Raw genomic sequence first — 23,611 nt, forward strand, 5'->3', positions numbered from 1 at the left:
TGGCCTTGAACTTCTGGATATTTGCCTTACAGCACTTAACTTCTTGGGCTATTTCTGACAAAAGCCCCAGGGGATTGGGAACTGAGCTAAGCCAAAGTAGGGTTGCTAGGACTGTTTAATTGATTCTTGCTGGCATTGCCTGAAGGCTCAACATTATCTCAAACAATTCTCTTATTCCTGAAAACCAGCCAAACAATGCAGGGGTTGGGGATGAGATGCATCCTCATGACCACTGGGCTTTTGCCAAGTATCTTTGGATTTCCAGGAATCAGAGACTGATTTGGCAGCAGGTCATACTCCAAAGGTTGTTCTGCCCCCTTCTTGGGGTTAAGAGAAGCACCGATGGTCAGCCAGCATCATGAGCTAGAAGTACAGAATGTGGAACAGCGAGGAGGAACCTCCATGGAGGAAGAAGGTGATTGTTCCCACTGCCTCACCTGGGGATACCCTGGTCTGTTTACTTGTGAGTACGGGTGCTCCTTAACCTACAGTAGGCTTCTGTCCTGATAAACCCATCGTAAGTGGAAAATTCACTGAATACATCTGATCTGTGGTGCATCCTAGCTTAGCAACATGGCACACTGTAGAGTGTTGGGTGTTTCCACTCATGAGTGCAGGGCTGATTGGGAGCTGTGTTCACCTCCACTGCCCAGCACTGTGAGACAGTAGTGGCTTGCATGTTGCTGACCCAGAAAAAGATCAAAATTCAATGTATGGCTTGTATCAAATATGCACCATAGTCAAATCATACTTATGCACCATAGTCAAATCAAAGAATTGATGGGGAGGGAGGAGGGAGACAGGAAGGGAATATCATTATATTCTTAGAAATGTAACTACCAACTGTAATGAGACTATTAAAAACTATTAAAAAATTTTAACAATAAAACATAAAAAAGAAAAGGTAGTAATTTGAATCATTATGAGCTGAGGACCGTCTGTATATGCGGTAAGTGTGTGGGTGTGGTAGAGAGAGGTACAGCAGGTTCCTGAATGGCAACTCCTTCTCTCCCACCCCACCCCTGTGGAAAGTCAACTTCTATAGCTTAACCATTGTGCCCTGTAGTGTCTGGATCCCCTCAGTTCTAGGCCCTGATCATATCTGCCTCTGAAACCATACTTCTTCCTTCTGCCCTTGATTGCCTGGAAAAAGACAATACTCTTGTAATCCATCTGACTTTTTCCTTTTGCCCCACCGAATCTTCAAAACAAACCATGTAGTTATGGGGGAGGCTGAAAAGGCCATTTTTACCTTGAGGAGAAACTTGATTATTCTAAGATAAACCAGTTGAGAAGATTCACTTTTGTGTTTATTGGCCTTTGCACAGGTCAGTGTACCCAGTCTAACCCATGCCCTTGATGAGAACTCAAGTGTCAAGGGGCAGGCCACTGATCTAGGGAGGTGGAGTGGGTCAGCCAGGTGGGCTGAATCTCCACTTTTCTCCAGAATGTGAGTAGCAGTGCATCCTGACCTGCACCAAAAAGAGGCACAGGAACATGCTGGATTTGCAGTTTTGGGTGCTTTATTATCTAAAGTCAAAAGGGAGCATACAAAAGCTGTTTTATTTACCAAGCAAGTGCACCAGGCCTATGGGAAGTGTTGATCCTTTTTCTAAGCCGTCAGATGCTGCAGGCAGTCAGCCAGACGGCTGGGTTTTACGTGCTGGCTTAACATTTCCGAGGCTGCTGAATAATGTAGATCCTTTTCAGCGGAGCGACCTTCTCCAGAGCAGGTGTGGGTTTTTGATGTGCCGTGTGCACTGTTGCCGGAAATTTATGGTTGAGCTAGAGGTGAAAAGGGAAGGAAAACTAAGCACATTTGAATCTTTTTGGTCATGAAATATTAAAGCAGTAGAAAGCAAGCCAGTTGGTCAGGGGAATTCACAATTTTGTTTATTTCTTTCATAATACTTTTTTCCATATCATTCCAGACCCATTGGAGTATATGTTAATCTGGGTTTCCCCACACTCACAAGACATGATATATAAAGAAATATATGTAATATATGAAGAGGTTTCTAAATGTTAATAGAAAATATACATTTTTAATTTCATTTTATGATGAACTTTTTGAAGCCCCCTCATATATATGCATTTAGACACATGTTTTGAAGTGAAATTCTATTTTTTTTAAGTTTTAAAAATTTATTTAACAGGCAGAGTGACAGAGAGAAGAAACAGAGAGAGACAGCAAGATCTTCTATTTGCTGGCTCACTCTCCAAATAGATACAATTGCCAGGGCTGGAAATGGCATCCGAGTTTCCCACATGTGTGGCAGGGCCCAAGCACTTGGGCCATCCTCTACTGCTTTCCCAGGTGCATTAGCAGGAAGCTGGATCGGAAGTGGAGCAGCCGGGACTCGAACTGGACTCTTTGATATGGGATGCCAGTGTTCTAAGTGGACGCTTAACCCAATGTGCTACAGCACTGTTACTTGAAGTGCTATTTTAAATAGAAAAGGTTCATTACACTGATATCTGCATCATTCTTTTGTAACATTAGCAGTCATTCTGGCACTAGTATTCATATGTAGGTCAATGTTTTCTAAGAAGTCTGTGAACATGGGAGATGCTATCAGTTATCCAAAGATCAGAATTTTAAAACTTCTGAAAAAGTTAGGAAAAGTTAGGTTTGGTTACTAGGTTGAAGCTTATGAAACTGCTATTTTTTTGTAGGCCAAAAATGGTGTGCTATTGGTCATTCCATACGATTCAGTCCAACTAGGCTGGTGAAAAGTGGACTGAGAAATGATTCCAAGCTTTAGGTTACTGAAGTCCTCATTACTCATCTCCATAGAAGACATCTATGGGGAAACAGGCTTAATGAAATTGAGGCTTTTTGACAGTAAGAGGAATTTCCTATGGTGCCAAGAGAATTTAAGAGGGAACAGACTCTCAGTGCTGCTGGGCACCTCGCACAGTTTTCCTGGGAGAACAATTTGGACCCAGTGACCTTTTGTGCCCACTCCAGTTTTTGGTCTCCAAGCCCATCAATGCAACACACAGCTACCCAAGCCCACCCTGCTCCCCTCCCTAAGCCAGCAGAGCCTTGGCTCAGTAGGAATTCAACTGATCACTGTTGAACTTAGATACTGCTGCCTTGACAAATTAAATAGAAAGGGAGGTGAAGTGTTCATGACCCAAGCACCACATTGCTTGTGATTTGTTTGGGCCTTTCTCAGACAGGGAAAACCTATGTGCCTTACGTCTCTTCTCAGATGACTCTGCCCACGCTTCAAGCACACAGCAGTTCCTTTCATTTGCAATCTGACTCCAAAAAGTCTTTTCTTCTTGATCTTAAAAAATTAAAAGCACTAGAAAAACATAAGCTGAAATGTGTACAACGGTTATCACTAGCAGATAGATTATAGGCTATTCCTAGTCTTTGTATTTGCCTTAATTAATTGTAATTTTCTATTTTTTTTCTTTTGCCATGAGTGGGCATCAGTTATATAAGTCACGGATGATCTCTGCCAACATCCTAGTAGAACCAAAGAGAAATTGGTGAGCTATTGGCCATACACATTGTTTTAGAGTCTTAAAAAGAGCTGGTGGCTTTTCTTTTTGTCACATCAATTATCATCAGAGCACACGATGTGTGCTTTACAACGTGGTAAGGGCAGCATTTTGTTTGGTTTTCCTTTTAACATGAGAGCCAGGAGGAGACTGAAGACGTCACTGACTTGAGTAGTTTGCTTTTATTTATTTATTTATTTATTTATTTTTTTTACAGGCAGAGTGGACAGTGAGAGAGAGAGACAGAGAGAAAGGTCTTCCTTTGCCGTTGGTTCACCCTCCAATGGCCGCCGCGGCTGGCGCGCTGCAGCCGGCACACCGCGCTGATCCGATGGCAGGAGCCAGGAGCCAGGTGCTTTTCCTGGTCTCCCATGGGGTGCAGGGCCCAAGCACCTGGGCCATCCTCCACTGCACTCCCTGGCCACAGCAGAGGGCTGGCCTGGAAGAGGGGCAACCGGGACAGAATCCGGCGCCCCGACCGGGACTAGAACCCGGTGTGCCGGCGCCGCTAGGCGGAGGATTAGCCTAGTGAGCCGCGGCGCTGGCCTGCTTTTATTCTTTAGTCTCATCTCAAACAGATGGATTCTTTACTTCAGGTTAGCTTTCAATCACATTCAAGAGATTATAGGTAGGAAGAACAATTGGCAAGTTACTTAAGGTCAGCTGTAAAGAAGGGATGAGGAAGAAAACAACTAATAACTCTGATGTAACTGAAATCTGGGCAGTTAGCCAGGGTGAGGTGGGGCAGGGTGACAAGTTGGGACTGGAAGAGGGAAAGCCACGCTGACTGCTGCTGTCAAGGTGTGAGTGATGCTGGGTGGAGGCAGGATGGAAGAGGGGAGGGAGAACAACGTATTAGAGCACACGGCTGAATTTAGCGCTGACTTGGGATTTGATCCTCTTAGGTGATTGCCATAATTTAAGGGTTATTTTTTGGGGGGGCATCATTTAAAAAAAAACTGTGATAAAATATGCATAGCATGAAGTTTACCACTTCAGCCATTTCTTAATTTATAGTTCAATGGCATTAAGTAATTCACATTGTTGTGCAACCAACATTACTCTGTCTCCAAGACTTTATCATCCCGAAAAGAAACTTTGTGCCTATTAAACAGTAACTGCCCATCTTATCTTCACCTGTCCCTCACAACTTTCTACTTTATTTAAAATTTTAATTTTTAAAATTTATTTATTTCACTTTATTTGAAAGGCAGACACAGAGAGAGAGAGAGAGAGAGGGAAAGCTTCTGTCCTCTGGTTCACTGCGCAAATGCGCTGAACAGTCAGCAACAGACCAGGCTAATGCCAGGAGCCTGGATTGCATGCAGGTCTCTCATGAGGGTGGCAGGGACCCAAGCACGGAGGCCGTCACCTGCTGGTGTGTATTAGCAGGAGGCAGAATCAGAAGTGCAGGAGCTGGGACTTAAACCAGGCACTCTGATATGGCGTGTGGTGTCCTCATGCCAAACACCTGCCCCGCAGCTTTCTACTTTCTGTCTCTGGGAATCTAACTCTTCTCGGTAGCTCGTGCATGTGGAACCATGCAACATCTGTCTTTTTGTGTCTGGCTTCTGTCACTTGGCATAATGTCTTCATAGTTCAACCATGCTATACTGTGTGTCAGAATTTCCTTCCTTTGGACGCTGAAAGACATTTCCGCGAATGCAGGCGTCACATTTTGTCTATCCATTCATCCAGCCATGGGCACCTCGGAGGTTATCTCTACCTTTTGGCTGTTGTGGCTGATGTTGCTATGAGCACTGGTGAATAAATGCCCGTTTGAATTCCTATTTTCAGTTCTTTTGGGTGTATCTTCAGAAGTGGAAATGCTGGATCATATGGCAATTCTGTATTTAATCTTCTGAAGACTCACCATATTGCTTCCAGAGCGATAGCACTATTTTACATTCCCATCAATATGCCCAGGGTTAGGGGTGTGCACTTAACTCAGGCTCTAAAGAGCTGCTCAACTGTTTCTCGTGAGGGCAAGGCCTGAGGTCACAATGCCAGTGAGACCGAGGCAGCCTCTGTGGCCTGTTGGCTCTATGTGAAATAGGGTGGAAATGTCTGTGGGACAGGGGCAGGCAACAACATCAGTAAGACTGAGAAGAAAGTAGAAATAATATTCCGGCAAAGATAATAATAGCCTTAGAGAACCTACCCATAATTGTTAGGCTGCATGCGTACAGGTTGTGTAGGGGCAGTAGCAGAGGTTTATAGCAACCCTTGAAAACATGATGATAGGAGGGTCATGTTCTCTCCCATATCTCCCCATGACCCTTAATCAGGAAAATCCTGAAATAGAAGGTCTTGGGCTTGTGGGTGGAAATGTATAAAGCGCCTCCATCCAAACTGATGAAATCTGTAAACAAAATGCTAACCCCTCAATGTAGGATTTCTTTGCTGTGGCTGTCATAAAGGGGGAGAGGAAGATTTGTTCAAGCCTGAACCAGAAAAAGGTAGAAAGAGCTTTCCCAGAGCACAACCTAAAACCAGTCGGCTGTTTTACTCTGGCATCTTAACTTCAGGGAAGCTCTTGAATTTTCATCATCCATCTTTGTAAAATGATAGTATTTGTAGAAAGCCATGTGCTTCTTGTCCGGTTTATTAGGGTAAAAGAACCTAGGCTACCCCACACAGGAAGAACTGAGGGCTAGTAGGGGTGTAAAGAAGGATTCTGCCTGGCTGTGGTGCCAGCACAGGAGTAACATCAAACTTGAACGGCAGATCAGTAGAAGCTCCCATGCTGAGAATTCACCTTGATTGTGGATAGCTGTGACCTCAGAATCTATATTTTTGGTTTCATAGAAAAAGCGTAGGAAATGTGATACAGATCTCTGTGACTGGAGCTGTGAAAGAAATTCTAGAAGCAAGAAAATCAGAGCCAGGTTTTGTGTTAGGACTTGAAGTTAGTGTTAGCAGACTGGCAGCCCTTCCATTCATCTTTCCAGGGTGTTAGCTTCCAATACGAAGGTTGGCACTTAAATTTCCACACCCTGTTAAGCAAAGTGCTTAAAACAAAACATGCAGCTCGTGTCAATGAAATTCAAGGGTACTCCTGCAGTGATGAGAAGCCTCCTTGAATTTGCAGATGCCTTGGAGAGCTTTCTCTGCCCCAGGATCTCATCGCACATACATCTCAGCGACTTTGGCCATGGTGACCCAAAATCTGGCAACTTGAAAAAGTGGCCCAACTCTTGGCAAACTTCAACATTCTGCATCCTGCCACACCATAACCCAACTCCATGACGAGTGTTTTACCTGGAAACGTCTAGATTGAGAAGCTGCACAACTATTGCCCAATTTCCCTCTCATGACTGCCCAGAGAATTAATATCTTTGGCAGTATAATTCTCTTTCACTCCCTTAAATTTTTTTCCTAAGTAAATGAGCAACCATAAATCTCAGCAGAGTTACGTGACATCCAAAGGGTCAGACCACTTCTAAATTATAGGTGAGCTTTGACCTAAGGCCAGGTCTCCCAGATTTTTAGCCTATAGAGCTATCAGGTTACCTGCCTTTTCTACACAAGTATCATGCTGTGTGTCCCATCTCTGGGCAACATTAATTCTCTCAATATTTATGGTTTGGAGAGATGGAGAAGGGATAACTGGAGAGGGAAGGAGGGAAGGAGAAATGGAATGAAGAATCTTTGTGGGGCTGGTGCTGTGGCATAGCAGGTAAAGCCGCCGCCTGCAGTGTCAGCATCCCATATGGACACCGGTTTGAGTCCCAGCTGCTCCACTTCCGATCCAGCTCTCTGCTATGGCCTGGGAATGCAGTAGAAAATGGCCCAAGTCCTTGGGCCCCTGTACCCACGTAGGGGAGACCCAGAAGAAGCTCTTGGCTCCTGGCTTCGGATTGGCGCAGCTCCAGCTGTTGCGGCCAGTTGGGGAGTGAACCAGAGGATGGAAGACCTCTCTCTCTCTCTCTTTTTCTGTGTAATTCTGCCTTTCAAATAAATAAATAAATCTTTTTAAAAAAATTACCTGGACAATGAAATTAAAAGGTTATTTATAAAAAAAAAATCTTTGTGGAGGGAGGAGATGGGGCATAGTGGTGGGGAGGGATTTTAGGCTGTTTCCTATTTAGATTTATAAAATACCAATTCCTTTGGGATTTCTTCTCAATTTCCCAATTTTAAACCCCAGAGTGGTTTTAAAAGGATGTTTACTATTTTTCATCTACTTGAAAGGCAGGATGATGGTGGGGGGAGAGAGGAAGAGAGAGAAAGAGAGAGAGAGAGAACCATCCTGCACCCAATGGTTCACTTCTAAAATGCCCACAACAGCCAGGGGTGGGCTTGGCTGAAGTCAGGAGCCTGGAACTTCATTTAGGTCTCCCACATGGGCAGCAGGGGCCCAAGCACTTGAGCCATCACCTGCTGTCTCCCAGGATGCATCAGCAGGGAGCTGGATGGGAAAGCAGAGGTGCTGGGACTAGAACCAGCGCTCCAATATGAGATGTGGTATCCCAAGCAGTGGCTTAACCTGTTTGTGCCACAACTTGCTCCCCTAGGTTTGCTTAAAAATGGGGGTATTCAGAGAGGAATAGCACACAGAGAGAAATTGCCTGCCATGACTGAATGGTTGATGTGAACTTAGACTCCTAAGTGTGTGAGAAGTATGAGAAGTAACATGGGTTCTGGTGGCTGGCTGTAACTGCAGCTGAGGGTATCAACGAATGTCAACAAGTACAGTGGAAATGACCTTCCCTTCTGCTGCTGCGTTTCTCCTGACCGATTGTACATCTTTAAATCTCCATGACAATATATACTGTGGTGGGACTCACTGCAATGCAGTGCAAATTTATCAAAAGATTCCTATCTCTGTATCTCTTAAATATCTGTTTTTAATCAGCCTAATCATTTACGCAACATCTTCAAAACAAACTTTTCAAAATGAAACTACAATAAAACTGATCCTGTTTAGTAAGCTGCTTTATGAACTTTGAGAAATGCATTGCCTGTGACTACTACCACAAACCAAGACCCAGAACCGGTCCAACATCCCCTAAACTTCTCCCCGTCCCACTGCGGTCACCCCCTCCTCCCGCCCCACAGCTCCTGATGATCACAGACCTCAGCAGACCTCCAACCCAGCTGACCTCTGGGAGGAAATCCTGCTAAGCTGCAAGGTAAATATTGATCAGGACGCTTTCTCTTTGCTGTAGGGAAACATACGGATCCCACCAACCTCCCTGTTTCAGGTGGTCACGCCTGTAATCTTGGAGCTTCTTTTTGTTGCCGGCTATTGCTCTTTGCCTGGGATTCCAAGTGATGGAGGATGCACATGTGGGAGTAGAAGTTGACACACACTGCAGACTAACTGCCCTGGGTACCGTCCAAGTATCCTAGAACTTCATTTCACTCTCACAACCCTCCTGTGAAGCAGATACTATTAATCATATGCCAAGGTACAGAGGAGGAAAGAAAGCACGGAAAAATGAAGAGACTTGCCCAAGGACACACAGTGGGTGAGTGACAGCAGAGGAACTGGGTTGTCTGCGGTTGCTGCCTGAACCTGTTGTGACCAGAGATCTCTAAAGTCTTAGCCACAGCCCTTCTCCAGGAAACCCTGAGCTGAGCGTTACAAGTTTGGTAGTTTATTTATTTTAGGCACCGTGGTTGTTGCGGGTTGGATATGGTTTGTCCTCAGGGGTTCACACGGTGGAAGCTCGGTCCCCGGTGTGGCCGGGGTGTGGGTCCCTTAGAAGGTGGGGACTGGTGAGCCTCCTGCCCACCATGTGATGTCATCTAGCTGGAGGTCCACACCAGACCCAGACAGGAAGTGGTGACACCACAGGACAGCTGCACAGTTTCTACTCTAATCTTTTCCAAAGGCTCAGCTGCTGCTCCTCAGTGCCTGATTTGGGCAGCAGTAGCAAGTCTTTCTTCTGTGGAGGATGCCTAGCCCTGATCTGCAGTAAGTGTGGGAATAGCAGAAAGAGAGGTTCTTTATTACCTTGAACATGATGGACAGTCAGCCCTTGGTATCCAGGGAGACTGGTTCTAGCCCCCCTTCCCCCACTCCAGATACCAAAATCCTCAGATGCCCAAGTGCCTTATGTGAAAAGACAGCTGGTACACACCCTTGTGTATACCTTAAATCATCTCCAGATTACTTATAATACTCAATGCTATGTAGATAGTTATTACTCCACATTGTTTAGGAAATTATGACAAGATAAAAAGTCTGTACATATTCTGTGCAGATGCAACTTCTTTTTCCCATCCAAAATTGCAAAATTCAGAACCCACAGACATGAAGGGCTTATGGCACCTGCTCCTAGAAGCAGAATAAGACCCTTCACTTAGGTTCCTTACAAACCTTTAGGTATTCAATCTAAAAACCCCACTGTCTGCCAGGAAAGAATTTCTGAGTTTTTTGAGAAGAAATTCAGGATACGGAGGTAAAAATAGCACTGGTCAACTATCCTCCTAAACAGCCCTACTGGGTAAACCCGGCTGGTGCTCTGCCTTTCGCTAGTTCTACACCATGCAACCCTCGACTGCCCACCCTCAACTCAACTATTTCCTTACAGGAAGCCCGAGGTGGTGAGGAAGGCCAAAAACTTCTGACTTCCCAACACACAAGCTGCCTTTCATAAACATGCCAACATTTCTGAGAAATATCCGGGGTGGCCGGGAGAGTTCTGTGAATTCAGCGGCGTGGGTGTTACTTGATTCCCGGTCTTATTCTAGAAATGACTTATGAAAAGGACTCTTCTGGCATTTGGGAAAAACAGCTTTTCTCACCCAGACCACTTTGCACTCCTTTGCCCAAAACAGGTTAATTCACAAGGGCACCCAGCTTCCAGTTTGCAAGGAATCCCAGCAGTCTTCTGCTTGTCCCCCATGTGGCCTGCCCCCCCCAACCCCCCGGATGGATACGGGGCAGCTGTGAGGTCCCCCAGCCTCACCTATGGCTCACCTTGTCCAGAGTGTCATTCAGCACATCCAGCGTCTGTATTTTGGCAGCATTTGCAATGGCACTGTGAGGATAAAAAGAAAATCCAGAGAGAATTTTAACACTTTCCCCTCTATGAAGACTAAAGGCTTTATATAGAGGGCTGTCTCCCTGGCTTTTAAGCTTTCACTGCAGGAACATCTAAAAGACAAAAATTCTACCCACATGCTACAACAAGCTTTGTAAGCCAAGTTATTATTATGATAGCTTTGAAACATTTCATTGACGTATGAGTATAATAAATATAGAGAAAATGCACACACGGAGTGCCTGGAAATTTTGGATTCAAGGAGAATGTGAATTGTCCATGACTCTTTTGAAGCTCCCGTGTGTTCTAAGTGTACAGCTGGGTGAATATTCACAAAACTGAAACACCAGTCAAGCTGGCTGTCCTTATGGAGACCCACAACCTTGACGTACAGCTCCACGCCTTGGTTCTGACTGGTTTTGTGCTCATGAAATGAATCATCCACGTGTACTCTTTTGTGAAAGGCCTCTTTCTCTCAGGCCAAATTATTTTGTAGGAGAGTTTCAATCAGGCCTGAATATGCAGTACAATATCTTGAGCGTGGGGATTTTTTTTTCTGGATGGTAGATGTTATTAGGAGATGGATATAGGTTGATAATGCTTAGGAATTTATTTTTATGATACAATATATATTTCAAATGCATCCTCCTGAATAAGTTCCTAAGAAGATGCAAAGAGAGGTGCTGTCCCTGAACTTGAGGCACTCCTATACCCTGTCCCCTGCACATGTCAGGGACAGAGGTGGATTTGCAGTGGAGGGAGTAAGGCTTAAGCCTCAAACTCTTTCCAAGGCCCTGGTTATTTTTGTAATTTTGATTCTTTTTCTTTCAAAGAACCCTCAAATCTTATAAACTTCATGCCCCCATGGAACCTGTATCTGTCCCTGGTAATTACAGCAAGAGAAAGCTACCTGTAGCAGTCCAATTCCAATGTTTTAATGACTATTAGAAAACAGTAGGGTTTTAAAGAAGGGTCTAGTCTCCACTTGACCACTCTGTGGCCAGCTTCTCCACCAGCATTATTTGGCAGATGTGAAAATTAGTGGTAAGGCCCCATGCCTGAGGTACAGAGCAAGGCAGATGTTGCCTGGTGGCTGTCTACTAGGAGTCAGTTCCAAGACAAGCTTCTTCGGCTCCTGACTGTTGGCCTGGGCATTTGGGTCAGGGTCACAATAAACAGGGCCTATGCACTGGGCAGGTTGGAGAAACAGAAGAGGCTCTCAAAATTAACCAGTTTGCCATTCACCAACCGTTTGCCGTCCCAGAGTGCATTCACTATTCTAGGAACTGTCCTTGGGGCTGGGCCAGGAGATGAAGAACCCATGACCCCCACGCGTGAGGGTGCACACATTGGCTTTCAGCATTGTGAATGTTATTTTCTAGTATCAGAAGAAGCAAAAGACTGACTGCCAGTGGGTCAGACCAGCATTTCAACCTAAAGCAAGGGGAGCAAGGGACTTGAAATGTTCCAAATACTCCTTCCCAGAAATCGGGAAGAAAACTTTAAATGATGTTTAAAATTTTTATATGAAAGAGTCAAAGACATTTCATAGCCCGTTTCTCACCACATTCTCTCTTTGAAAGTGGTGCTATTAAAATCCTAAGGAGGTGCCTGGAGCATCCTCTCTAATCGACTCCTTTTGAATCGTTCACCCACTGATCTACAGAAACATCCTAAAATTAATAGTCTCTGCAGCACCCCGTCACGCTACTCCGAGGAAACAGCTCCGCGTGCTTCTTCTGGAAATGCACTTGCTTTCCTTAGCCAACACTTAGAGTGGTTGGACAGTTTCTGAACTGGACCCAGCCCGAAGCTCTCTGCTTAGTTCTGGGACTTGCACAGTATGTCAAGGTCACGGAGAAAGGAGTGGGGAGAAACCAGCCTCAGTACCTGTGTGCCTCCGGCTATGCCAAATATAGTGGCCATTAGCTTTCTAAGTGATTGAGGGATGAATTTAAAACAAAAAAGAAAAAGGAATTTATTTTTAATTCAGGAGATTTACTTCAGCAGAAAGCATATTACAAAAACAGGGCCAGCCCAGGGATAATATTTTAAAGGCTGATCTGAAAATAGGCTACAGGGATGTGTGTCAGCTTGGGATGTATTGAGAACTGTGCCTTTTAAGTAGGAGGCAGCTGCGCCGGCCACAGAGAGGAGGAGGATGGTGGGGGTGGGGTAGTGATGGTGGTCCAGAGAGAGGCTACAAGATGGTAGGCACCCACCTCTCCCAGACCCCCCAAATCATCACCAGCCTTGACCCCCACACCACCCTGGCCAACTGCCTCCAAATGCAGAGGAAGTCTTGCTTGTCCTAAATTAACCTCTGGAACCCACATCATTCAAAACTCCTTGACAAAGAAGAAACCAAGCAACGCCTACCTTGTCTTCTCTAATCCGGATTTTTTGCTTTGTCTCTCCAAGACTCCAGTGTCTTGTTTTTTGGAAATTCGCTTTCCTCCAGCCTTCACTATAAACAAAGGGGCATCAACACGGAAGTTAGAACGCCAGCGAGGGCTTACTCTCTTACTCAAAGTAGGAATTCATATTTGAAAAAGTTTTCAGCATTATATATTTAAAGATCTAAACTTTTATCCAAAACAGTACAATAAAAAGAGAAAAATACTATTTCAAGCAAATAAGGTGGGGATGGAGGGAGGGCTGAGGTCTGTTTGTTTATGCTGGGAGAGCAAGCAGCAGGTTAGGCCTTGGACTGGGGGGGTAGGGAGGGAATAGCAACATACTCCCTTAGGCATTTCACTGGGAAACATTTTCTTGTTGTAATCGAACCAATTACATTCTTCAGGATAGCAGCCCACAATCACAATGTGACCTTCTGTTTTCCCACAAGATTAAAGCTTTTGCATGACTTGCATTCTTTTTTTCCAACCAAAGCTTTCCAAAGCCAGATACTGAGAAGTGAGCAGAAGTCAGGGTGTGCAGTGATAAGAGGCGTTTAATTCAACAGAGGGGCTTCTGATTCCAGCAGGTACCCACCTTCCACCCCAGCCCCCAACCTCCCGTGTTGGTGGAGCGCAGATACTCTACTGAGTAATTAAACTGCATTAATAATCCTGCCATTCAAGAGATCAATTAGTGTTAATTAGGCTACAGATGACCTAACAGCAATTCAAGTGTTTAGGAATGTCAGATGAAATCAACTTTTGAAAAGGAACAGCCTATTTCAGACTGCAGTCAAAGCAAATACTTTTTCTTGTTCCCAGGAAATTTGCACGTCTAAAATCAGACAAGCTCAAAAGAGGAAGAGCTAAACGGACATTGACTTGTTTGAACCTGTTAATTCTTTTTGTGGAAATGGCAAATTGGCAATTTTCTAAAATAGTTTCCAATACAGTGAAAAATAAAGAAACCAGCTCCATTTCCAGGTAAAGAAAACTAGTTCTGTATCTCATCATCCCCATATCTTGTGAGTTGACTTCATTTTTGTTTTGCAAAAATGATTTATGTTTTGGTTATGTAATACTTGCACAAGGCACACTACTCAAAAGTATAAAAAGGTACGTAATCTCCCGCCTACCATTATTTCTTCAGCTCACAGATCACCTCTCTACATACTACTAATGTCACAAGTTTCCTATGTCTTAATCTGCAGACATTCCATGCATAAAACTATATTTTCTATATATAGGCTTTAATACATAGGATGGCAGGCAGCATAAGATACTCATTATTCTGCATATCTGAAAAAATTTTATTTATGTCATTAGAAAAGGAGAGAGGAAAAAAAGGGAGAGAAATCTTCGATCTGGTTCATCACCCAAATGTTTGTAATAGCCTGGACTGGGCCTCCCATGTGGAATTCCATCTGGGTTTCCCATGTGGGTGGCAAGGACGCAAGTACTTGAGCCATCATCTACTTCCTCCCAGGGTGTGTATTAGCAGGAAGCTAGATTGGAAGCAGAGGAGTAGGAACTTGAACCAGGCACTCTGATTTGACATGCAGGCATCACAAGGCATCTTAACTACAGTGTCAGATGCCATGCCTATATCTTGTTTTCTTTTTTTTTTTTGTTCTTTAACCATGTATTTCAGAAAGTTCCATATCTATATCTAAACTATATCTATATCTATATTTTAACATCTGCTTTGAAATTTTATTATATGAACATTCTCTGTTTGCTTAACCAGTTCCTTAATAATGGACATTTCATGTGTTTCTAATCCATTGCTATCAAAAATAATGCTGCAGTAAATACCCCCTTTATACACATAATTTTGCACACATACAAATACATTCATTGAATACATTCTGAGAAGTGATCTTGTGCTTAGGAGGTGCATTTGGAATTTTGTGAAATCTTCCTGGATCTCCCTTTGCATGGTTAGCACTGGTTTACAGTCTCAGCAGGCACCATGGCAGGGATTGTTCTCACACCCCCCTGGCAACAACATGAGCTACAGAATGTTTGATTGTGTCAACCAATAAGTTAGGAAATAAAGATGTTTGATTGCTCAATTTGCATTTCTCATTAATGGATGAAAAAGCGTTTTAGAGTCTTTTTTATGAACTGTTCAATTTTTTTTTTGTTTTTTTTTTCCCCACTGGATTGCTAGTTTAAAAAATTAATTTATAATTAATTATTTTTATTTACTTCAAAGGCAGCAAGACAGGGACAAATTTGCCCATCTGCTGGTTCACTCCTTAAATATTTGCAACAACCAGTGCTGGCTCAAACCGAAGCTAGGAGCCAGAAATCTCAATGCAGGTCTCCCTTGTGGGTGGCAGGGACTTAAGTACTTGAGCCATCACGTGCTGCTTCCTAGGGTATACACTAGCAAGAATCTGGAATCAGATGCAGAGCCAGGACTTGAATCTGAGCACTCAAACATGGGCTGTGAGTCCCAAGTAGCATCAGGAGTACTTAAGTACTCCTGTGCAAACACTTGCCTCTAAAACTTGTTTATAGTAGCTGTTTGTGAGATGTCTTGCAAATAGAAAATATTTTATTGTATCAATAACTAGCTTTATTTTATTGAAGACTTAAAATATTATTTGAGAGGCACAGAGAAGGTCACTTCCCTAGTTTATTCTTCAGATACCAGCAAGGGCCAGGGCTAAACTAGGTTGAAGCTGGGAACCAGAAACTCAATCCACATCTCCTTGTAGGTGCAGGGACCTAACTACTTGATCCAGTGCCTCCCAGGCTCTGCATTGGCTGGAAGTTGGAGTCAGGAATCAGAAATGGGAATTGAACCTAAGCACTGTGATGCAGAATGTGGTGTCTTAACTTTTAAGCTAAATACCTGCTCCTATTAATGATGCTTTTGCTATGGTGAAACCCATTTGAACTTTTCTTTTTATTTAATTAATTAATTAATTAATTTATTTTTTGACAGGCAGAGTGGACAGTGAGAGAGAGAGACAGAGAGAAAGGTCTTCCTTTTTCCATTGGTTCACCCCTCAATGGCTGCCATGGCCGGCGCGCTGCGGCCGGTGCACAGGGCTGATCTGAAGCCAGGAGCCAGGTGCTTCTCCTGGTCTCCCATTCGGTGCAGGGCCCAAGCACTTGGGCCATCCTCCACTGCACTCCCTGGCCACAGCAGAGAGCTGGACTGGAAGAGGAGCAACCCGGACAGAATCCGGTGCCCTGACCGGGACTAGAACCCGGGGTGCCGGCGCTGCAGGCAGAGGATTAGCCTATTGAGCCGCGGCACCGGTCCTTGAACTTTTCAATGTCTTATGGGTTTTGTGTCATCAAGGAAATCTAATTTTTATAACATAATTCCACATTTTCTTTTGGAAATTTTATAGTTTCATTTTGTACAATCTTTGATTATGTATTTAAATCTTTGATCCTATTAGAATGCATACTGTATAAACTATGGGAAATTATGCAAGATTCTTTTCAGATGATTGCAATTATATTGAAAACTCTGTATTTTGTCTATTGATTCAAAATGCTTGGGCTGGTGTTGAGGCATAGCAGGTAAAGCTGCCAACTGGGATGCCAAGATCCCATATGGGTGCTGGTTCATGTCCTGGCTGCTCTACCTCCTATCCAGCTCCCTAGTAATGGCCTGGGAAAAGCAACAAAAGATGACTGGGTATCTGGGTCCCTGCTACCTATGTGGGAGACCCAGGTGATGTGCCTGGCTCCTGGCTTTGGCCTTGCTCAATACAGGGGAGTGAATCAGCAGATGGAAGATCTTTTTCTCTGTCTCTCCCTCTCCCTCTGTATCTCTGACTTTCAAAATAAATAAATAAAATCTTTAAAAGTGCTATTTTTATTATACACTAAATTCCTGTATATTTTTACATGTGTGCTTATAAATGCATATATAATTATGCCAACATACACAAGTACGTTTGTCCTTTTTAGACTTCCATTTTATTCCCCTAATTTGATTGCTCCTGTGTCATTACAATACCATTTCAATTATTATGGCATTATGCTTTAGTATCTGGCAAAATTAGTCTTTCTTTGCATAATTTTACAAGCTATTCTTATTTATTTTTGTACCTGAACTTTAGAAAGAGCCAACTTTAAATGTATACAGTTTCTTTTAAAAAGTATTTATTCTTTTATTTATTTGAAAGAGTTAGAGAAAAGGGAGAGAGACAGAAACCTTTCATCCACAAGTTTACTCCCCAAATGGCTGCAACAGCCAGGACAGAGCCAGGCCAAAGCCAGAAGCCAGGAGCTTCATCTAGGTCTCCTATATGGTGGCAGGGTTCCAAACCTTGGACCTTCCTCTGCTGCTTTTCCCAGACCATTAGCAGGGAGCTGGATTGGAAGTGGAGCAGCTGGGACATGAACCAGCACCCATAAGGGAAGCCAGCATCACAGGCAGTGGATTTACCTGCTACACCACAAGGTCAGCCCCTAAATATACAGACTTTTTAAAGAAAAAAATTCGTATCATCATGTTTCTGTGGCTTTCTATTCATTAACATGGATTCTTTTCCATTGTTCACATCTTTTTGGGTTACTGATTTTTTTGGGTTACTGACTGATCCGAAGCCAGGAGCCAGGAGCTTCTTTCGGGTCTTCCATTCAGGTGCAGGGTCCTAGGGAATTGGACCATCTTCTACTGCTTTCCCAGGCCATAGCAGAGAGCTGGATCGGAAGTGGAGCAGCCAGGACTCGAACCGGCACCCATATGGGATGCCGGCACTGCAGGTGGCGGCTTTACCAGCTACGCCACAGCGCCGGCCCCCAGATTATTATTTTTTAAAAAGATTTGTTTATTTATTTATTTGAAAGGCAGAATGACAAAGATAGAGAGTAAGAGAGAGAGAGAGAGAAATAACTTCCTTCAGGGGTTTATACCCCTCTCCCGTACCCCCACTAGTGGCCTAAACAACCAGGCCTGGCAAGACTGAAGCAAGGAGGCAGGAACTCCATCTCGGTCTCCCACATGGGTAGCAGGGACCCAAGTACTCGGGCCATCATCTGCTGCCTTCCCAGGTGCATTAGCAGGAAGCTAGATCAGAAGTAGAGTAGCTGGAACTCCCCAGCTTTTCAGGGAGAAAGAGGTCTTTCTTTTGCCATTGGTTCACCCTCCAATGGCCGCTGCGCTGTGGCCGGCGCACCGTGCGTATCCAAAGGCAGGAGCCAGGAGCCAGGTGCTTCTCCTGGTCTCCCATGGGGTGCAGGGCCCAAGGACTTGGGCCATCCTCCACTGCACTCCTGGGCCACAGCAGAGAGCTGGCCTGGAAGAGGGGTAACCGGGACAGAATCTGGTGCCCCGACTGGGACTAGAACCCGGTGTGCCGGCACCACTAGGCGGAGGATTAGCCTAGTGAGCCGCGGCGCCGGTCCTTGTTATTGTTTTAATGCTACTGATTTTTCCCCAGGCCATACTGAATTCTCTTATTGCTTATAATAGTCTTTTGGTACATTCTCCTGGGTTTTTCAGGTAAACAAGTTATATAACCTGAGACAAATATATTTCCTTCTCTAGAACAATGCCAAACAGTGGTGATAGTCAACATCTTTGCCTTCTTAATTTTAAGGAATTGCTTTTATTGTTTTCCCATTGCACATAGAGTATACTTGTGTGGCTCTTTGTATATATGTAGTCATATGCCACATAGCAATGTTTTAGTCCATGATGGACTCATTAAACACAATGGTCCCCTAAGTTAAGTTCTTTGCCCTTCGATGTATTAAATGAAAGAAAATAAGTCCACTTATCAAGAACATCTTGGAAGAATTTTGGACAATTGGGTAGAAATTGAACTAATCAATCTTTATTATAAAGTCTTTATTGTGATTTTAATTCTAATCTACTTCCCAGAGAAAATCTACTACTATCTCCCTTTGGAAAGAACGGAGAGCACTTAAGAGAGAAATGAATGCCAAAAGGAATAAATTAAGGAGAACATGGGAGTTCTTCATTCTTAAGAACAAAACAGAGGCATTTATGGGAAAGAATTAAAATCCTCCCCAGAAGATCCCTAATTCTATCCAGCAGCCTTGCAATCCACTGTTTTAGGACTGTGATTTAGGAAGCATTAGGAAAACACACCTTGGATTTCTTTTTTTTTTTTTTTTTTTTTTTTGACAGGCAGAGTGGACAGTGAGAGAGAGAGACAGAGAGAAAGGTCTTCCTTTGCCGTTGGTTCACCCTCCAATGGCCGCTGCGGCCGGCACGCTGTGGCCGGCGCACCGTGCGTATCCAAAGGCAGGAGCCAGGAGCCAGGTGCTTCTCCTGGTCTCCCATGGGGTGCAGGGCCCAAGGACTTGGGCCATCCTCCACTGCACTCCTGGGCCACAGCAGAGAGCTGGCCTGGAAGAGGGGTAACCGGGACAGAATCTGGCGCCCCAACCGGGACTAGAACCCGGTGTGCCGGCGCCGCAAGGCGGAGGATTAGCCCACACCTTGGATTTCTAAAACATAGTTCTTGTTCCAAATTTGTTCTGTAAGCAGTCTCTCTTGGTCATCTATGTGTAGCAGAAAGAAGCAGAAGTTAGTATATCCATTGTATGAATGGATGCACTGCGAATTTGATGAAGACTCTCACTACACTGGGGTAGCTGAGCCAGATGGAATCAGGTTGTGGGAGCGTCACCTGCAGAGCTCTGCTGGGAGCACCTGTCCATTGCTCTCCCAGAATCTAGATGAACCATCATTTACAATGTAGCACAACCAAGTTCTTGCCTGTTTTGTTTATGCCAGAGAAGTCAAACTCAAGAGAACTTTTCAAGGTGTCATTCTATCCAGATGAACCCATTTAAATTTGCAAATATTTACGTAATTCCATGTTTGGAATTGTATTACCTCTGGAACCCTTATAGAAAGACCAAGTGAATTGAGTAAAAGGAAAACATAAACTAACATTTTAACAGGCCCTGGAGTACAAGTATTAGGTAAGACTTTAAGTCCTTTCAATAAATACAATGAATAAGAGTCAGAAAATATAAGCGAGAAATGTTCTTTTGGATAATTTCATCGGAAACCCTAATATATGTGAGGAAAATGAAGCTTTGCTTTCCTGTCTCTGAATAAGTTATACTGTTGTGGTTTATAACTTAAAAATAGACTTTTAAGTTTAGAATTCTAATAATTTTCCAGTTAATATTTCTTAGACGTTTTGCAGTTTTTGTTGGAGAGTAGTTAAGATACAGTCAAACCTACTAGGAAAACTAGACTTCTGTCAGTGATCCATGGAGAATGATGTGAAAGTGGAAAGACACGGAAGTCTAAGTAAACTCTGGCTTGCTTAGACTTCTAGAGGAAGGTTTTAATGAAAAGTCTAGACATTTGCAAAGGCCTTTGCATTCACAGTTGATTTATCAGGAAATGTTACTTTATTGTATTTTTACAATTTTCATGTATTTGTGAAAGGTGGAGGGACGAGAGAGAGAGAGCTCTCCCACTCTGCTGCTCCACTCCCCAAATGCATGCAACAGCTGGGTGTGGGGCAGGCCAAAGCCAGGAGTGGGAGCTCAACCCGAATCAACTAAGTAAATGGCAGAGACCCGAGTAATTGAACCTTCACCTCCTGCTGAACAGGAGCAGGCAGCGCGTTGGAGCAAGAGGCCCACAGCCCTCAGCAATAGGCTGGCGTGGTTCCCCAGTCCCAGTGTCGCTGCCCCCTGGCTGAGTGGATTTCGGCAAGTCCCTCGAGCTCACCGGGTCTCATTTTGCCCCACTGTGAAGCATCGCCCTTCTGTAGGGTTCTGCTACATCTAGAAGTTTCTGTCCAGGTGCACAGTCAGCATTAAGCATTAAGCTGTCGTCTCAGCCATCAAACCTCATCTCTACCAAGGACTTGAGGCAGTGGGTCTCACGACCCCTCCTTTGCCCCGTCAGTTGACTTGGGCCAATGGAATTGACAGAATCAAGTTTCTGGTAATTTTGTTTATCTGTTTTTAATAACATTGACTCTTACGCAGATATGGTGGTTGTCCGTTTTCCAAGTTAGTTTGACACCTGGGGATGCCTTTCTCACCAAACTTTCCTCTCTTTAGTGAGCCAGAAAACTTTTCTTTCTAGGGGTTCAGGTGTGACCCCCTGCAGGTATAATTCATGGGACTTACACTAAATTAAAAAGTGCAAAGGATGTAGAAAATCTCATTAACTGCTGCTTTTCTTTTCTTTCTATTCATTGTGCATTTGGCTTCTCAGGATCGCCTTCTACTCATACATTTTTGATCTTGTGGTTCATGTATTGAGGTTCTTGTGAAGCTAAGAGCAAGGCAAATCAAAAAAAAAAAAAAAAAAAAAAAAAAAGCAGAAAATTCAAAGCTGTGCTTCCTAGAGCCCTGGCTCCTTCATGTCTGGTATAGTCTTGCTTCACAGCATAAATGTACAACCAGGGCTAAGTGAGGTGAAATATATTATATTAATATACATAAAAGAAAACCCAGTAAGAGCACTCCACATGCAGGTGGGAGGAGTTCCGGCTGGCTGCCTTCTGAGTGGTTTCATTTTTAACCGGGAAGGGGCGGGCGTGAGCATCTTTTCCACGCAGGTTCCTTCTGTTCTGCCTGCTGCAGTCGGGCCTAACGCAGCTGGACTATCAGGGATGTCTGAAAACTGGGGAGAATAATTTCTGCTGACAGTAACTTGATTTCCTAGACCTTCATTTTATGGGGTCAACATTGATGTGCCAGGACACTTTACGTAGGCCAGCTCTTTTAATCATCACAACAACAGACTGATGTCAGATTGCTGTTATTCATTATACCCTGTTACAGAGATGAGAACACTGAAGCTCAGAGTTGTGGAATTAACTCAGGGTTCGAACTCAGGTCTGCCCCATTTCGCAAGGCCACGGTGCACGTTCCCATCGTATTACATCAGCTTTCCACTTTCAGGGACCTGTATTTTGCTTATAAAAGCCAGCTGAAGATTTAATAGAATTTTGGCACCTAATTATTTCTGTTCCATAAATAAAGTTTTGCACCATCACAAACTGATTCAGATTTCAAATATGTAGCAAGACAAGCTGAAGGGTGAGGCTTCTTTGTTCTCCGCGCTCAGTGGGGAGGCAAAAGTCTGCCTTCATCTCCATTCTAATTATCCAAAACCTCTTATCTGCAGTGTCACAGTTCATAATAATTAATTGTCATGCCAGAGGCATTGTGACATGCTTGATGGAGCCGTGGTGAGCTATGTACACAGAGTAATTAGCAACCATTAGTGGCAGGGACAGAAAGTTCCTGGTGGTTTCATTCAGACTTCCATTTGGTTAAGTTATCTCTGTGTTCTTTGGGCAGAAAAGTCTTTTAGCAAATCGGGCTTTAGCTGGAGCATTTTAGGAAAGATTGGTGTGGAAGTGGCGGGAAGAGAATCACGCTCTTTTTCACGGTGTCTTTATCCACCTAATAGGCTTCTCTTCTAGGAATCTGCGTATGTCAGCATAGTTCCTGGCCATTAGTTAGCATCATTAACGTTAAATATTGATAATGTTAAATATGGCTAAACCCAACTGCAAATATAAAATGTCACAGGCATGCCAAAGGGAACAGGACACGGTGTCTACAATGGGACATGCAGGCTTCGCACAGATTCTGACTCTTTCTCACCTGGGCTGCCCACCAGAAAGTAACCAAAAGGGTTGACTTGCTGCTTCGTCAAGGCTGTGTCTCCATCACCCTCTGCAGCAAACAGGGTGCAAATAACCTGGGCTTGGAAGCGCCGCAGAATGACCCCACACCGACTACATTTTGTAAATACAGAAAGGCAAGAGTAAAGCGGCCAAACTTTTCAGGTTTTTTTCTTAAGGAAAAAAGAAGGAAGGCAGAATGAAAGAACATAAAACTGACTAAAAATAAGCCTGTCTGCCTTCGCCAATCTACATGAACATATGGTTAAGTACAATAAAAGGAATTTCCATATTTCAGAGTTGATATAAATAGTATAAATTATTAAGAAACTGCAGGTGCTTTGCCAAACACCTTCGTACCTAACTTTTCCAGTCAGTTCCCCTGCTCCTTGTCTCTGTATCAAAAAGCGCTTCTCAGCTTGTTGACAGGCAGTGTCCCTGCTAACACTGCGCAAGCGCAGAGCCTGGGGCAGGCGGGGGACTGGCGCTCGCTGTCGGGGCAAAAGCTCCTTAGGTGAGGAGTGAGGTCATGTACAGGCATCTTGGGCAGACTGAGATTAACAGCTGGCGAAACTCTAGGGAGGAAGGTTTCCAGGGTAGTAAATCATCTGCCTGGTAGGCTTGTATCGCTGCCAGCCCACAGCCCCGAAGGGAAGGGGGTCACCTCCCTCCTCATCTCTCCTCAGAACTACCCGGATCCCTTCTACCTATTTGTGTAGGGTTTAGTTCAGCTGAGACCTGACGAATCTATAGGTGGCTTTACGCACAAGCTAAAAAGCATCAGATGTAGGAGGAATTCAGGTTGCATGAAATTAAGCATGGGCCGGGATGCTGCTGTTGGAGACACTGCAGCAGCTGTTTGCAGGGTGGAGGGGCTGCAGCAGCTGTTTGCAGGACAGGGGTGGATGTGGGGGGCAGCCTACCTGCAGGAGGATGCCCCCCTTTCAGCGGCGAGAGCAGGACTTGCACTTCGGTTGCCATAGTGTGTGCCAATGCGGCGCTGGTGCTCTGGAGGCTGGGTGCCAGCTGTGGCTGCCCCACCGCACCCTGGCTTTTTATGGGGAGGGGGGCGGGGCCCCTTAAG

General features: G+C 44.3%; 1 protein-coding gene across 1 annotated transcript; it reads right to left on the reverse strand.

Annotated features, from left to right (window-relative positions):
• Nucleotides 1-1,505: 1,505 nt before the first annotated feature.
• DAPL1 (death associated protein like 1) lies at nucleotides 1,506-23,609 on the reverse strand. Its single transcript, XM_002712148.4, has 4 exons — nucleotides 23,451-23,609; nucleotides 12,891-12,978; nucleotides 10,448-10,508; nucleotides 1,506-1,785 (listed from the first exon to the last, which is right to left on the reverse strand). The coding sequence occupies exons 1-4, from the start codon at nucleotides 23,506-23,508 to the stop codon at nucleotides 1,669-1,671; spliced, it is 324 nt and encodes a 107-aa protein (XP_002712194.3). The 5' UTR covers nucleotides 23,509-23,609; the 3' UTR covers nucleotides 1,506-1,668.
• Between the last annotated feature and the right edge of the window lie 2 nt (nucleotides 23,610-23,611).

This window comes from Oryctolagus cuniculus, chromosome 3, assembly GCF_964237555.1.
Source record: "Oryctolagus cuniculus chromosome 3, mOryCun1.1, whole genome shotgun sequence".
Classification (NCBI taxonomy): Eukaryota; Metazoa; Chordata; class Mammalia; order Lagomorpha; family Leporidae; genus Oryctolagus; species Oryctolagus cuniculus.